Source organism: Heteronotia binoei, chromosome 10 (assembly GCF_032191835.1).
Source record: "Heteronotia binoei isolate CCM8104 ecotype False Entrance Well chromosome 10, APGP_CSIRO_Hbin_v1, whole genome shotgun sequence".
Taxonomy (NCBI): Eukaryota; Metazoa; Chordata; class Lepidosauria; order Squamata; family Gekkonidae; genus Heteronotia; species Heteronotia binoei.
In genome coordinates, this window is record NC_083232.1 from 21,510,286 (window position 1) to 21,527,911 (window position 17,626).

Consider the following 17,626-nt stretch of genomic DNA (forward strand, 5'->3'; position numbering starts at 1 on the left):
AAGTATGCTTACCTCTTCTTTTTTAATATGGCTGATGCTCATAAAGCATCGGAGTAACAAATCCTTCACTTCATTACTCTCTTCGGAGTCATAATCAAAGCACAGTAAAGCCTGATGAATTTGCCATTGATGGATTATATCTGCACCCTGGGAGAGTAACACTCAATTACACTTCCATAAGGATTCCAAAGGGGGAAAGGGGGATGAAGAGATGAGGGACATGGAAGCCAGAATGGATGGTCAGTCAATCAGCAGAGTAATTAATTTATACTCTGTTCCTAAAGTATATAAACCCATATATATGTAAATAGAGCACACCCTGGATTTATACTACTATTCTGGAGTGGTGATGAGCAGTCATGTGTACAGGCATAGTAACAGTATAAACAACTTAGTAGGAGGATATATAAATGTGTGTCTGGCTAACAGATGAATAAAGTCCTCTAGCGGAATGCATACAGAATTTTCTTCTGTAAATAATTCCTGTGCCTTATTGGCTGCTCTAACAGCAAGATGCAAACATTGGAGAGCCTCTTGCTGAGGTCCTCAACAGCTGAGCCTACATGCTGGGCAGTATAGCGTGGGACATTAATCAACATGTCATCCAACTCAACAATTTGCTGACAGACTTTTAGGTCACCTGATTCTGGTGCCTCCATCCTCAGAAAAATCAAAAGTGCTCCAAGCCAGCTGACAATTATGACAACAATGCCCGGCTCACAAAGTGTCAGTTAGATTATGAATAGTTTTAACAATGCTTGTATGAACATTTATAAAGAGCAGACCTTGAATTCATCAGCTCACAGGAGAGCAGCTCCTGAACCTTTCTGATGACCCCCCCCTCCTCTTCCCCACCTACCTTGTCCATTGAATAGTAGGTGCAGCTGCATAACAATCCCTGGATTGTAGAGCAGCCAGCCAGCCAGCCACCAGGAGTTCTGCCATACCCCCAGAAGCTCTCATTAACCCCTGGAGAAGCCTGTGCCATCCTTTCTCCATTTCTCATTTGAGTTTGGGCGGTGGGTGGCTTGCTGGCCTTTTGACTATCCAGGGGGTGGCCAAGGAGAGGCTCAAGTGAGCAAGGCCTGCTTGGGTTGACTGGATCTCTAGTCAGCCCAAGCAGGCTTGCTCACCCAGGGCTCTCCTTTCTTGTGTTGGGTTGCTTTTGGCTGGTGGGGGAGTGGCATATGCTAATGAGTTATGCTAATGAGTTCCACCACCTATTTTTCTACAAAACGACCCCTGATAAAGAGGTAACGTACCACAATACTTTTCCTCTCAAAGCTGTTTCTCAGAACCAGGGTGAGAGCGGTTCTCCCAAACTGTCCCTTGCCTTCGAGGCCCTTCTGCCACCAGCATTCACAAAGCTGCTGGATGGCCCCAGCCAGAGATTTCTCAGAGCCCGGCAAGGCAGAAAGAATCCCTGAAGTAAATTGAACAAAAGGGCAAGTGTAAATACATTTCTTTGGCAATGAAGTAGTTCAAATGTAATGTGTCTCCCAAACCCTTTCAAAGCTGTTTTTTGTTAAAAACTAGTTTTGATATTTTTAAGTATCAGAGGGGTCAAGAAAAAAGGAGAGGTGAGACATAACAATGTTCTGGATAGCTCAAGCTAGCCTAAGCTTATCAGATCTCAGAAGCTAAGCGGAGTCAGTCTAGGACAGCATTTGGATGGGAAACCACCAAGAAATATCAGCATCGCAAAGCAGAGGCAGGCAATTGCAAAGCACCTCTGCATGTCTTTGTCTTGAAAACCCTACCAGAGGTTGCCATAAGTCATCTGTGATTTGTCAGCAAAAAAACCCTCGTTTTCATAGGGGAAAAATGTTATTTTTCAAGGGCAAAAGTGCTGCATTGTTGCCTCTTTTTTTGTTGCTAGCATACACAAGCAGAAAAAAGTGCCACAGCTCTTTATTTATTTAGCACATTTTTATCCCATCCTTCCTCCAAGAACCTTGGTGGTTTCTCATCCAAATACTGACTTAGACTGACTCCGCTTAGCTTCTGAGATCTGTTAAGCTTAGGCTAGCTTGAGCTGTCCAGAACATTGTCATGTCTCACGTCTCCTTTTTTATTTTCTTGTGTTTTTCCATATCCTCACAACAGCCCAGTGAGGTAGGTCAGACTAAGCGACTTTACCAAACTTGCCCAGTGAGCTTTCACAGAAGAGATCTGAATCCAAGTCTCACAACCTGACACTCTAACCACTATACCATGCTGTCTTGTTATGGTGTATCTCCTAGTACCTGGCTTGAGTTGCTTGCCCCTAGCATTCCTAGTCAGCTGGCCACTGTCCTGGGCTTGACACCATGAGACTTAGGCTACAGCTCCCTCTTTTCCAGTCATGTGATGTTAACTGTTTATAGTATAGCTCCCACACTATTGGTCAAAGGTGGATCCCAGATCTGAAAAGGTAGAAGACCACCATTGTAAATTATTAGTTGACTGGTTTGAGAAATCTGCTGTAAGATAAGCAGTTATGAGAAATAGAATCTGATTTTAGAAAAACACTGCCAAAGAATAACATCTCACAAAATTGTAGGCTAAACACTATATAAACACCTAATTGTTTGCAGAAAGATCCAAGTGGGCAGCCGTGTTGGTCTAAAGCAGTAGAACAAAACAGGAATCGTTCCACCTTTAAGACCAACCAATTTATATCCATAAATAAAAATATAATATAATAATAAATATAATATAATAATTATAATAAAAATTGGTTGGTCTTAAAGGTGATATTTGATTCCTGCTTTGTTCTGTTTGCAGAAAGTTAAGGGCCAGGTCACCAAAACTGACTTTGCTGCTGTGACCTATTTGCTATTTTAATTTTTACAAACTCTTACAGAAACTATTTAGAATATTATCAATATAATGAAGATTCATATTTAAATCTTACTTTAGCATGCTGCATATGTGAAACATACCATTTAATATCAGGGCACATTCTAGGAGATCTTTGCAGTTTACATTTTCATCTACTGTAGGTATGGAGAAAGTAACTACTGTTGTCACACCATGGATTATAGCTGTGGTTCGCTCCTGAAAATTCAAGAGACAGTTAACATTTTGCAAAGGAAAAAAGTATATTTGACATCTGACAAGGCTGTGAAGTAGAAACTGCTCCAACATAATCCCTAACAAAGAAGTTGGAGGAAATAAAAATGTTTTTTTGGGGGGGGGGGGGAATTATCTGGTCCTGCCTTATGTGAGGCCAACACAATGAGGAAGGATCTTTCACCTCTACCCACAAACAGATCTTGGCAATTCATGCTAGAACTCAAGGAAAGGCTATTCATCACAGGCAAGCAGTAAAGGGATGTGTGAAATTCTGCCCCACCTCCAAGCAAGAATGGAGGCTTTCCGGCACATCTGCTCTGTTTTCCCAGCAGTGCCAACTGTAGGTTGGCCCCTGTGGCATATCTCTACTGTGTAGCCTGTGCTCCCCTCATAACCTCCCTCTGAGGCAGGTGTGGCTGAAGGAGAAGGACTGCTCCAAGGTCACTCTGTGACTTACTTGTCAAGAGATAGATTTGAACCACTACACCTCTGAATGTCTCTTACCTTGAAAACCTTGTGGGGTTGCCATAAATCAGCTGTGACTTGACAGCGCTTTCCACCACCACTACCAGGATACCATGGTGCTTTTCGATTCCCCCCCACCTGGCTGATTCTGTATTTTAACTTTAGCATACTGTAAGCTGCATGAAGTGTATGGAGAGGCAGGATATACATTTTAAAATAAATAAAATACAACTGATAGTTGAAATTTTAAAAATCACCTTTCTGGGAATTCCCTCAAGTTCCACATCATCATCACATTCTTCTCCATCTCTCTGCCACTCCTCTACTGGATCATCTACCAAAACCTGCGTTAACAGGCATTTTAACTTCTCCCATAAGGCTTCCTTCTGTTTCCTTGATAGTTCTTGAACCAGCTCATTCAGATTGAATGAATCAGCTGCATCCTTCTGTGAAACAAGAAACAAGTTTGTCGCTGAACAGCATGCTTCCTGCTGGATGCCACGCTGCAGAAAGGCCAGCTCTTCCTCTCATTTGCCTCCAGTTGCCAAATTAAGAGATTCAATAAACAAATAATTCCTTCTCATAAGAACAGGGAAAGCAGTGTGCTCCCTCCACCAAAGATTGGATTTAATGGCAGAATACAAAAGCTAATCGAATTAAATGAAACTACAAAGTTGCCTTCCTTGAATAACAGAATTACTCAAGGGAGCATCCAGATCCTTCCACTTATGCCAAAAATCACCCTCAACAGATGCTGTATTATTACTGACAATTCTTTTGAAAACATACAAGGAAGAAGATTCTGAAACCTCCCTAGGCAGCTTGTTTTGTAGCAAAACGGAAGAATCTCTTCGTGTCCAACTTGACCCTTTTTTGCACCTTAAACTTGTCCCAAACCCCAGGCAACATGTTCAAGGTGCATACACACACGCAAAGTTCAGTACTGTTTTAGAATAAACAAGAATAAACATCTATCAGATGTGTTTTTGGAGAGGAAATATTTCTATCCAATTCAGTTGCCAACTTAACCCCATGAAAGACAAATCAACATACAATAATAACATGGTAGAAAAAGAGAAGGGGCCATGGCTCAGTGAATGTCTTTCTGGCTATCCCATAATGCTGGAATTCACAGGCTCCTAATGAAGTTGATGGGAGGCAGATTTGGACAGACAAAAGAAAGTACTTCTTTATCCAAAGAATGAATGGCTTGCAGAACTCAGTGCCACTAGGATGTAGTGCTGGCCACTAGTTTAGCTGGCTTTAAAAGGGGATTAGATTCATCAACTAATGTTATTAGCCACAATAACTCATGTGTCAATAAGGACTCATGTGAAGGATAACAGCAGGGGAGAGGGACACTGGCCTCTGTGACTCTGTTGGTATTCTGGGACATCAAGGTGGCTGCTGCTTCATGAAACAGGATTCTGGACTAGATGGACCATTCCTCTAATCCAGCATTGTTGGCTCTTAGGCACAGCGGTGGAGCACATGGTTCATACAGGAAGCCCCTGGTCCAGTGCCTAGCACATCCAGTTCAAAGATTCCAGGTAGCTTTCAGGAAATACCTCTCTTTGTCCAAGAGCCATGGCCAGTCAAAGCAAATAACAGTAAGCAGATAGGCCCTGTAGTCTAGCTTTTTGTCAGGCAGCTTCATAGATTTAAAGAAAATAATAGATGTTTTCCAACTTTGTTCTAAACATGTAGGCAGTTCTTACACTGGTTTTTTTTATACATATGAGCAATTTTGGAACTTTTGAGGGCTTTCTAGGGGCCATTCCCTCAAGCATTGCCTCATCAGCATGGGAAAACAGCCTGATATTCCATGGTTTGGCCAACAGCAGGGCATGGAATGAACCAGCACAAACAGAGAAAAGATTACAAAAGATACAGTTCTATACTGAACACCCATCTTAATAACATGGCTTTGGCAAATCTTTTGCTCTGCACCAATGGTGGCTGCCAGTTGACCAAATGAGGAATTAATTTTTGCTATGCCATTTGAATGGCCTTGAGTTTTTGTCTCCTAATTAGTAGGGAGGGTGCTCTTTATACACATGTCACTACTGATACTTTGAATAAAGGCAGGAGCTTGGGCTTAGAAGAGATAAGCACATGAGGGCCAGCTCATATCCCCATCCTCCAGTACTAAAGGGAGGCAACTTAAGAATTATGGGCTGCAAAGAGATCCTGCAACTGGGATAGTCACAGCCTGAGTAATGGCAATGAACAGCAGACAAGAGATGGGCTAGGTGCAGTTTATCCTGAAGGCAAACTGGGGATTGGGCTATCCAGCATTATCCTGCCCTTCTAACTGGAAGATGGCTCTCAAGCAAACAAACCTCAGAATGGGTTTTCGTCCCACCTCCCACTGTGGGCATAAATATATTTACTTACATGAAGCTGGATAAAATGCAAGAATTCATCAATGGCGCCATTAAATACAGTCTGAAGAAATGCTTCTCGTCTTGCCATGTTGCAGCGTTCTGCAATTCAGAAAGGCCTAAGGCAAAAGAACATAAGAGAAGCCATGTTGGATCAGGCCAATGGCCCATCCAGTCCAATACTCTGTGTCACACAGTGGTCAAAAACCAGGGGCCATTAGGAAGTCCACCAGCAGGGCTAGAAAACACTACAGTAGAAAAAATCAATGTAATGACAGAACAAGAAGTCAGACTGATGTGGATCAAAGTCACTACATTATTCAAAAAATATGAGTCTCACTATGGAGATGTGGAATTCTGCTGGAGGGCAGAATTGTATTGCTGTGATATAAAATATATTTAAGAACCCCACTGTGACCTAAACATTTGTTAAATTCTCTTTTTTGATTATTAAATCACTAACAGCTTAGAACTGAAGCTAGTTCAGGTGAGGGAGGGAGGAAACTGGTAGTATTAAAGCCAGCTGAATAAGACCTGGGCTGAGCAGTTGTTCATCTCTTTCTGCAAATAATTTAAAGCCAAGGTGTGTCTGGAAGTGCAAATAGGACAAGAGCCAGAGGGATCTGTGGCTTTCAGCCTGTGTCCTGTTAGCACTGCAGCAGCAGAACCATCACAGAAAGGGAACATCCCTGGGGCTCATTACATGTTTGAAGTCCATTTTAGGAGCCTCTTGGGGTGTACATGTTTTTGTAAGTGCATTTTTAAAAATGTTTATTCTGTTTTGAATCCTCGGTGCTGGAGAAAAAAGGGATAAATAGTATTCTAAATAAGGAAAACTGCCTCAAGATATAAACAATTACAGTATTTAGTCAGTCCACACTGACAGTTGTCCATGTAAGAGTGCAACAAAGATTCCATATGCAAAGTTGGCTTTTTTCACACCTTTCAAACAAGGGATTGTGGTCATGTGCTAAAAGCTGGTACAGTATGGACTGACTAAATACAGCTACTGTGCTTAGAACTGCAACACTGCTTTCCTACATGTCTGAAACAGACAAACAATAAACAAATTTTCTAGCACCACCACCTCCAGACATATGCTACATATCAATCTAAAGAATCTCCTATTCCCAACCCATGTTTTGCACCCTAAACTCTTAAAGCAGCACTTAGCACACTGTTGTCACTAAACATACTTGCCTCAAGGCACTACCTGTTTGATTCACTACATCTCTCCCATTTGCCACCTTTGGAAGATTTCCATTATGCTGTCTTGCTTGGTTTTTCCTGACTGGTGGCTGTAGAAAGTGCCATCAAGTTGCTGTCGACTCATGGTGGTGGGGGGGGGGGGGGGGTTCAAGGGAAGAGATATTCAGAGATGGTCCGTCATTGCCTGCCTCTGCATCATGACCCTGGACTTCCTTGGTGATCTCCTACCCAAATATTAACCAGGGCCGACCATGCTTAGTTTCTGATATCTGACAAGATCAAGCTAGCCTAGGCTACCCAGGTCAGGGCTCTCTGCCTTCCAAATCTTTGTTGTTGTTGTTAATCCCTTTTTTATCAAGCGTTATATTGCTGGTGATTAATATTTTATTGGTGTGTGTGGTTTTGGATCATTTTATACATAGGAACAGCTTTGTGACCTTAGCAGAAACTATAAATGCACAAATAATGACCAATTACACTTTCATCTCTCTCTTCAAGAAGCTGAGGGTGGCATTTCTCCAGTTTGATCTCATTCTCTCCCGCCCCTCCCCCCCCCGAAGGAGAAAGTTTGCTTGACTTAAAGTCACATAGTGGACTTCATGGCAGTGTAAGCATTTGAAGCCAACTCTTCCCCAACACACTAACCTATACTTCCCTAGTTCTCTAATCATTAGTTGTCTGTTTACTATGTACAATCAGGGTGGATAAAAATCAATGATTTAAAAAAATAGGATTTTTAAAATTTAAATCAGCTTTTTAAATAAAATGCTTTTTGAGGAAAATATATTATCATCCAAAGGTTATTCCATCATGAAATAAGGATTAGTTTTTAATTCTGAAGCATAAAGCTGTATATTCATGCAATGCTTAAATTTTTTGGTAATAAATTCTATTAATCCATTCACAATGCCATGCTCTTCCAGAGGTTTCTGTAAGATTTCTGGGCAGTTTCTCTGTCTACAAGATATTATCACAAAACACAGATGCTTGATTTTGCAGTTCTCAAAACCGTAATTTGTGTCTACAGAGATCACATGCCTCTTCAACACAGCAAAAATGTTATAAAAGGAACAGAGTTGAGAAAAAGACCTTAATCTCATTGTCCTACAAACCTATGTACACAGAATCAACCCCTTAAGTGCTAAGTTTCAAAAAGTTCAATGAATAGAAAAAGAGTGCTTGGAGTGGTAATAGATCTGTACAAGAAGAAACTTAAGTGTGAGGATGGAGGGGCAAGCAGTAAAAATGAAGTGAAATTTTTTGAGCAGAATACTCCACAAGACTTTGGATCTTTGTGTGTATAGGAAAGGAAAGGTCCCCTGTGCAAGCACCAATCGTTTCTGACTCTGGGGTGATGTTGCTTTCACAAAGTTTTCACGGCAGACTTTTTCTGCGGTGGTTTGCCATTGTCTTCCCCAGTCTTTTACACCTTCCCCCCAGCAAGCTGGGTACTCATGTTAACGACCTCAGAAGGGTGGAAGGCTGAGTCAACTTTGGACCGGCTACCTGAATCCAGCTTCTGCCGGAATCAAACTCAAATCGTGAGCAGAGAGAGTTTAGACCACAGTACTGCTGCTTTACCACTCTGTGCCATGGGGCCGCTTTGTGTGTATAATCCGAGGTTTATCACATTATTCTTTCCCTGGAGAGGTAAACCTATAATGGCATCAGGCTATAAAAGAGACTACGTTTGGGAATATTTTAATGTTCCTCTACCTAAAATTTCATAATTACCTCTCTATAATGTGTTTCTAATAGTATTAAAAATCAATATTTTTATATAACTGTAAAACTAATATGAACAGTTATTATAAAAATGAAATCTTCATGTAATTGTGAATATTAAGGTTAAACCAGCAAAAATGAGTCTTTATGTAGAAAACTATTATTTAAATCAAGTCTTACTGATTAGTCATTTAAATCAAATCCACCCTGTGTACAATGCTCCTAAAATACGACAATTTCATTAAAAGTTATGAATGGATGGCAAGCCACCACTCTCCAACACACATATACACTCCTCACCACAGAGACTGGGGTTCTACAGGGATCAGTGTTAATTAATTAATTAATGTTCTGGAATCAGAGGTGAGCAGTGGCCAAGATGAAACCAAGTTATCCAGGCAGGTGAAAATCAAATAGATTGTGAAGCATTCCAAAAGGATTTCTCTGGGTGTGATGGTGACAATGTAGCAAATGAAGTTTTGAATGAGGATTTGAATCAAAAACTTCCCAGATCCCAACATTCTTTTATCCACTATGGTACACAGGCTACTGCACTGGAATGCCTGTGTAGACTGATCACTATTCTTATTTGTCTTAATAAAAACTAGACGTGACTAGCCTACTACAGAAACTGGTTATCCCTTGTTAACAACCACCACTAACGTTATATACTGTTCTCCTCACAAAGCAGGCTCAGAGAAGTGTACAACATTTTACATCAACATAAAATCCATTAATCAAGATACATGAATAAAACACAAAATCTTAATACAGCAGGTGATACGGTACATACAGAAGCATAACAACGCATATGACATTATAGTGCAGTTTAACCCCTGATGGCAGGGAGGGAGGAGGGAAAGCAGCTAATTGGACAAACAGTTGCTGTCCTCAACCATATGCTTGGAGGAACATCTCTGCCTTACAGACCCTGCAGAACTGTAATAAATCCCGCAGGGCCCTGATGTTACTTGGCAGAGAGTTACTTGAGTTACAGCCAGTTGCTCTTTTAGGCCAGGGACTTCCAGAAAATTTTGTTCTCCTGAACACAACGGTCTCTAGGGAACATACCAGGAGAGATGGCCCTGCAGGTATGTTGGTTCCTGACCATTTAGGGCCTTAAAGGTCAAGACCAGAACCTTGAAACTGACCTGATTTAATCTGGAGCCAGTGCAGCTGGCAAAGCACTGTCTGAATGTGTGCAGTTAACAGTGTCCCCATAAAGACCAGGCTGCTGATTCTGGACCAGTTGTAACTTCTGGATCAGTCTCAAGGGCAGCCCTGTGTAGAGCTAGATACACTAATCAAGCTTAGAGGTTGCCATTGCATGGATTACAGTGGCCAGGTCAGGGTGAGCCAGGTAGGGGCCAGTTGTCAGATCTGGCATAATTGAAAAAATGTACACTATTCAGCGCACTGGAAGCAGTCTACTGCCATTTGGGCAGGATCATATTCTCCAACATTAATCTACTCTGCCACTATGATCAGCTAGCAAAACACTACTGTATGTGATGCTTTTTCATTAGATGACAAGATGCGACACACTTTTCAGTGTTTTTGAAGAGGCAGACAAAATTCTTCTGTTTCTAGTTTTTTACCAGCTCTAAAGCATTCTACATGTTTCAACCTTATGGTCTAACAGGGGTGATTTTGTGGTTGTTTTGTATAAGAGGCTTCATAAACCACTCTAGGACCATCACATAGCGAAAACCAACATGCATTTTAGCAAATAAATAATTTACCCTTTGACTGGATCTTGTTGGGGGTTTTTATGAGCACCCCACAATGATGAGTTATACCTGTCTCTTGGGCTGCTTGACCTCCCAGTCTCATTTCACACATTCCCTGCCTAACCTACCTTACAGGGCTGTTGTAACGATAAAATGGATGAGGAAACTGATGTATTATTTTGAGCCCCCATGGGGCAACAGGCAGGATTATAAATAAGCGAATAAATAAAATTATAGCAACATTACAGCCACTTCTCCTCGTGTGTCTAATTATATATCTGACACTGCCTAGTATAATATTTCTTGCATCCGCTGAAATGGGCTCTGACTCACAAAAGCTTCCTCAACAAGAAACGCGCGAACCAAGCTTAAGGAATCACCGGACAGTTCGTTGTTTTGGCTACCAGGAACTGACACGGTGACTCCGGTGGGACCTGACAGACGCTCATCCTTCAGACCTCCTCCGGGAGGCCCAATCCGTATCATATTTCCTACTGCTCAACACAGATTTATCCCGAAAACAAAACCGGAGCAACACTCCTCCCCCCTCGACCGCCCCCGCCCTCAAACTCACCGCATAGAGCAGCCGTCTACTTGGCGCTCACCAAACGCAATTCGAATTCTCCCGCGGCCGCCGCCGTTAAACGACAACCGCCCCCAAGGACTCACCGAGCATGCGCGCACACGCCGACTCGCGCACAGCTGCTTCCGATAGGAGGGAGCGAAAAGAAAACGCGAGTGTATTTCTTCCGGTGTTCGAACGCTCTCGGGTGCGCGTGCGCAGTTGCGCTGTATCTTTAATACGGCCGTTCTTATGGTTTAATCTTAAATGTGAACGTTGCGTTGTGGGTGGCTTGGGGGAAACATTGAGCGGCCTCTCATTGGGTAAGACTTGCACTCCTGCACAGTAGATCCAGCTGGGCGGCCAAACTTGCTTAACGTAAGAGCCACATAGAACAAATGAATGTCAGATGTCTGAAAGCCATAAGACTTGAACATCAGATGTTTGAGAGCCACAAGATAGGAAGGAAGGGAGGGAGAGAGGAAATCAAATAGATGGAGGAGGGGATGGAGGGAGAAGTGGAAAGAAAGCAACTTTAATTTTAAATGCATTCTCCAAGCTTCCAGCTGGTTTGGAGAAATGATTTGAAGAGACAAATACCTACACCAACCCAGCCAACAGGGCAGTGGGGGCTTCAAGAGCCACACAATAGCTGTGAAAGAGCCACATGTGGCTCCCGAGCCGCAGTTTGGCCACCCCTGGTCTGTAGCAATGGAACAAATAGAACAAAGTTGGAGTCCAGTAGCACTTTTAAGACCAACGAAGTTTTATTCATAATGTAAGCCAGGGGTCCTCAAACTTTTTAAATAGGGGGCCAGTTCACTGTCCCTCAGACTGTTGGAGGGCCGGACTGCCATTACTGTACAAGGCCGCGGGCCGTCAGTTCTCCGTCTTCTGCATCTCTCTCCCTTCCCCACACCACACACCCCGGCCTGGGAACTCACCTCACCTTGCTATCACCTCACACTCTGTCTCCGCCGCCTCAGCCCAGTGCCGGAAGTGTGCGTTGCTAACGCGAGTTTAGGTCGAACGTCACTTCCGGTCTGATTTTGCCATAACCCGGCGGGCCGCATCTGGCCCGTGGGCCGTAGTTTGAGGACCCCTGATGTAAGCTTTTGTGTGCATGCACACTTCATCAGATGGGATGAGGTACAGTGAGGAAACTTACATATAGCTGGTGGGCAGTGGTTAAGCATGCAAAGTAAGTACCAAGTTAGTACAGTAGTACAATTATTAACAAACTGAAAGAACAACCAGTTTGGTTTAGGTACCATTTGTTGTGTTGTCTTAAAGGTGCTACTGGACTCCAACTTTGTTTTCTTGCTTCAGACCAACATGGCTGCCCACCTGGATCTATCTGCAATAGAACAAAGTTAGAGTCTGGGGGCACCTTGAAGACCAACAAAGTTTCATTTTACGTATGAGCTTTCATGTGCACATTGCATGCTAATTTGCTGTTCGAACATTATCTTCCATTTCTGTGTATCTGAGAAAGTGTGTGCACGCATGACAGCTTATACCCAGAATAAAACTTTGTTAGTCATAAAGGTGCCCCTAGTCTCTAACTCAGCCCTGCATAATGCAGTTTTTCGTATCTGCTGGCTGGTGGAACTGTTCTTTTGTATAGCACTTAAAGCGGTGCACAGCCAGTGTGGTTTGGAGGCTAGGGTGCAAGACTGAGGAGGAAAACCTGTTACATTTTTTTGAGGGGGTGAACAAACGTGGACAAAGGAGACCCGATAGATATTGTTTACCTTGACTTCCAGAAAGTTTTTGATAAAGTTCCTCATCAAAGGCTCCTTAGTAAGCTCGAGAGTCATAGAATAAAAGGACAGGTCCTCTTGTGGATCAAAAACTGGCTAATTAATAGGAAGCAGAGAGTGAGTATAAATGAGCAGTCTTCGCAGTGGAGGACAGTAAACAGTGGGGTGCCGCAGGGCTCAGTACTGGGTCCCATGCTCTTTAACTTGTTCATAAATGATTTGGAGTTGAGAGTAAGCAGTGAAGTGGCCAAGTTTGCAGTTGACACTAAATTGTTCAGGGTGGTAAGAACCAGAGAGGATTGTGAGGAACTCCAAAGGGATCTGTTGAGGCTGGGTGAGTGGGCGTCAACGTGGCAGATGCGGTTCAATGTGGCCAAGTGCAAAGTAATGCACATTGGGGCCAAGAATCCCAGCTACAAATACAAGTTGATGGGGTGTGAACTGGCAGAGACTGACCAAGAGAGAGATCTTGGGGTCGTGGTAGATAACTCACTGAAAATGTCAAGACAGTGTGCGATTGCAATAAAAAAGGCCAATGCCATGCAGGGTATTATTAGGAAGGGAATTGAAAACAAATCAGCCAGTATCATAATGCCCCCGTATAAATCGATGGTGCGGTCTCATTTGGAATACTGTGTGCAATTCTGGTCGCCACACCTCAAAAAGGATATTATAGCATTGGAAAAAGTGCAGAAAAGGGCAACTAGAATGATTACAGGCTTGGAACACTTTCCCTATGAAGAAAGGTTAAAACGGTTGGGGCTCTTTAGCTTGGAGAAACATCGACTGCGGGGTGACATGATAGAGGTTTACAAGATTATGCATGGGATGGAGAAGGTAGAGAAAGAAGTACTTTTCTCCCTTTCTCACAATACAAGAACTCGTGGGCATTCAATGAAATTGCTGAGCAGTCGGGTTAGAACGGATAAAAGGAGGTACTTCTTCACCCAAAGGATGATTAACATGTGGAGTTCACTGCCACAGGAGGTGGTGGTGGCTACAGGCATAGCCAGCTTCAAGAGGAGGTTAGATAAAAATATGGAGCAGAGGTCCATCAGTGGCTATTAGCCACAGTGCGTGTGTGTGTGTGTGTTTATTGGCCACTGTGTGATATAGAGTGTTGGACTGGATGGGCCGTTGGCCTGATCCGAAATGGCTTCTCTTATGTTCTTAGATAGGGACGGTGGGGAGGGACGGTGGCTCAGTGGTAGAGCATCTGCTTGGGAAGCAGAAGGTCCCAGGTTCAATCCCTGGCATCTCCAGAAAAGGGTCCAGGCAAATAGGTGTGAAAAGCCTCAGCTTGAGACCCTGGAGAGCCGCTGCCAGTCTGAGAAGACAATACTGACATTGATGGACCAAAGGTCTGATTCAGTATAAAGCAGCTTCATATGTTCATATGTTCATAGATGTGACTGAAGCTCCCTCCCGAGCTAACCTCCCTCACAAGATAATTGTCAGGAATACATGAAGTAGGAGACGGTGTGCTCCATAAAAAAGCTGAACAAATTACACAAGTCAGGAAAGTGCAGAACTCATGAGAGTAGGTTCCCCCCCCCCACTTTAATAATAGAAGTTGCTGTGACCGACTGACGCCCTTGAGAAGTCTTGTGGCAGCTGATGATCTTAGCCCAGCTTTCCTTCTAAAGAGGGGCAGAAAATGGACTTTGAGGCTGGCTAGTGGTGGCTAGTGGCTTTGAGGTGGCTAGTGGCACAGAATGGTAAAGCTGCAGTACTGCAGTCGGAGCCCTCTGCTCATGACCTGAGTTCGATTCCAGCGGAAGCTGGGTTCAGGTAGCCAGCTCCAGGTTGACCCAGCCTTCCATCCTTCTGAGGTCAGTAAAATGAGTACCCAGCTTGCTGGAGGGGAAGTGTAGATGACTTGGGAAGGCAATGGCAAAACCACCCCGTAAAAAGTCTGCCGTGAAAACGTTGTGAAAAGCAACGTCACCCCAGAGTTGAAAACAACTGGTGCTTGCACAGGGGACTACCTTTACCTTTTTCCTTTTAGTGGTAAATATTGTCACAAAGCAATTATTAATTTCTAGATTTCTCCCTTAAGAGTTCTGGGTTTTCCCTTTAGCTATTAGCTTTTCACTAGCTCCCGAGGTGTCTAAGTTTCTCTTCTCTATCACAGATGAGGGTTTTCTTCCCAACCCCTTTCACGGGGTTATTCTTGTTCCTAAGAAGCAATAACTTCTTTTCCAATTTGGCTTGTATGGGAGTTCTCTCTAACTACCCCAGTATCTGTTGTCTGAATAAAGCTGTTCTGTAGCTTTCTTGACTGAGAATCTAACTTTTCCCTCCAATCCAGCTGTTTTTATTTTTCCAACAGCTGATGCTGGCCAGTCAGAGAGCATGTAGAGTAGCCAGTGACATAAGCTCTGCACTCCAGGGAAGATCAGCTCATGAGCTCCCTGAGTCTCTGACACAAGCAGCATTTTAAAAACCTGCTTTTCTGTGCAATTCATCCCAGAGGAGCAGCCTGCTTGCCCCCTTCCTTCTTATCCTGTGGGGTAGAACCCTGCCACAACTCAGATTTAGAAGATGAAGATATTAGAATTATATCCCACCCTCCACTCCAAATTCAGAGTCTCAGAGCAGCTCACAATCTCCTTTATCTTCCTCCCCCACAACAGACACCCTGTGAGATGGGTGGGGCTGAGAAGGCTCTCACAGCAGCTGCCCTTTCAAGGACAACCACTGCCAGAGCTATGGCTGACCCAAGGCCATTCCAGCAGGTGTAGGTGGAGGAGTGTGGAATCAAACCCGGTTCTCCCAGATAAGAGTCCACACACTTAAGCACTACATCAAACTAGATAGATACCCTCTCAAAGTGCATTCCAATGGCAAGGTGCTACCACTGAAAAAGCCCTGTCTCTGGTCACTACACCAAACTGGCTCTTAATTGCCCTCCCTTGCTGTAAGCAATTTGAGACCATAATAGCAGCATCCTGTGTGCATCTTCACATGCGTGTTGCTACACACTGACCTCTCTACCTGCTCACTGTATGGTCACATCACTGCATTGGTATATGGTCAAACTGCAAGGCACCTGGGTGAGAACCTTTTAAAAATAGTCTTGACGTCTTCAGAGGGAAAACTAGATTTTCATTTGCTAACATACATTTCTGGTTTTCTAGGAGCACAGAGCCATAGGAAACTGGTATTGGAACATTAGCTTAAGTCCTACAGTAACTAATCAAAAGAAACAAAACCAAGCAGCCAGCTAGGCTATGGAAGCCAGTGGTTGTACCTTAGTATTTCGTTCCTAAGAAGCAACACTGGAACTTTGAAAGTAGACTTAATTCCCTTTCCCACATTCACCAGTTCCTGGCTTGTGCCCTTTTCACAGAGTGTGTTAAGACTTTCAGCTTTTTATCTCTCACCTGGGAGGGTTTCTCACATTAGCCTATCCTGAAATGGATTCCCAAATGTGCTGCCCTGTTCTTTCCTCCAATCTTAACGAGGCACACTGTCAGGAACCCAAGCTTGGGTCCCCATTGGGCCACCGCTCCTTTAGTAAGCGAGCCATGCCCAGGCCTGGGGGTTCTTGAGATTGTGTGTACACAGGTAAACAGACCTTTGTAAACATGTATAAAGGTTTATTAAATATTCTACAAAGGCAGGATATTACTATGCAGTGCAATCGCTGCAATTTAAAAGTAAGAAAACTACAAAGCTAACTTTCTATCTAATATTCAATACCTGGTATTAGATGACACACCTTCTCAGAATGCAAAAGACCAAAATTGAGGCTTAAACAGTCTCTATGCAGCTGTCCATCACAATAAAACATAACATAGAGCAATAGCCTGGTCAGATCATAAAGTTAGCAAGCCTATCCTGAAATGGATTCCCAAATGTGCTGCCCTGTTCTTTCCTCCAATCTTAACGAGGCACACTGTCAGGAACCCAAGCTTGGGTCCCCATTGGGCCACCGCTGCTTTAGTAAGCGAGCCATGCCCAAGCCTGGGGGTTCTTGAGATTCCTTCTAGATAGATAGATAGATAGATAGATAGATAGATAGATAGATAGATAGATAGATAGATAGATAGATAGATAGATAGATAGATAGATAGATAGATAGATAGATAGATAAATTTATTGTCATTGTTCTCAAGAAAATGAGAGCAACGAAATGAGGTGCTCTTCCACAAACATACCAACACATCAACACCCACAAAAGGACATATACATAGACCATTTAAATGCATCTAAAAACACATAACCATTCATAACCCTGCATTTAGCTTAACCACAGCACTTGGATAGAAGCTGCCCTTGAATCTATTCTCACAAACCCAATCGAAGAGTTCGCATGACAGAGCCACTCCTGCTTCCCCCTGCCCATCCGATTACACAGCTGAAGACAGGTTCTTATAATTAGCCAATTACCACATTCTTGAAAGGGATAAAGACAGTGTTGGCAGGAAGACCCAATTACAGACACCTGCAAGCCAGAGCAGCTCTGTTAATTTTCACATTAAGCCTTGAGGGGAATTGGGGTGCCTTACCTCACACACACATACTCAACTTTTTATGACCGTAACTCAGGATATTCAAACAGCAATCTATCTTGCCCCTTCCTGGCAGGTGACCAATGGTCATCTCTGCTGGGGATGCCAGCCTCCAGGTGAGACTTGGTCCCCTGGAATTACAGGTCATCTCCACACTACAGAGATCAGTTTCCTCTGGAGAAAATGGATGCTTTGGAGGGTGGACTCTATGGCA

General features: G+C 43.3%; 1 protein-coding gene across 1 annotated transcript in view; it reads right to left on the minus strand.

The window, feature by feature from the left end:
• The window catches only part of NCAPG2 (non-SMC condensin II complex subunit G2), a 42,251-nt gene extending 36,224 nt beyond the window's left edge, over positions 1-6,027 (minus strand). Inside the window, exons 1-5 of the mRNA XM_060248065.1 lie at positions 5,920-6,027; positions 3,780-3,968; positions 2,925-3,039; positions 1,263-1,423; positions 13-147 (exon numbers count right to left, since the gene is read on the minus strand). Coding sequence (XP_060104048.1) covers positions 13-147; positions 1,263-1,423; positions 2,925-3,039; positions 3,780-3,968; positions 5,920-5,997 — 678 coding nt within the window. The 5' untranslated portion in view covers positions 5,998-6,027. The remainder of the gene's footprint in view (positions 1-12; positions 148-1,262; positions 1,424-2,924; positions 3,040-3,779; positions 3,969-5,919) is intronic.
• Positions 6,028-17,626: the final 11,599 nt, after the last annotated feature.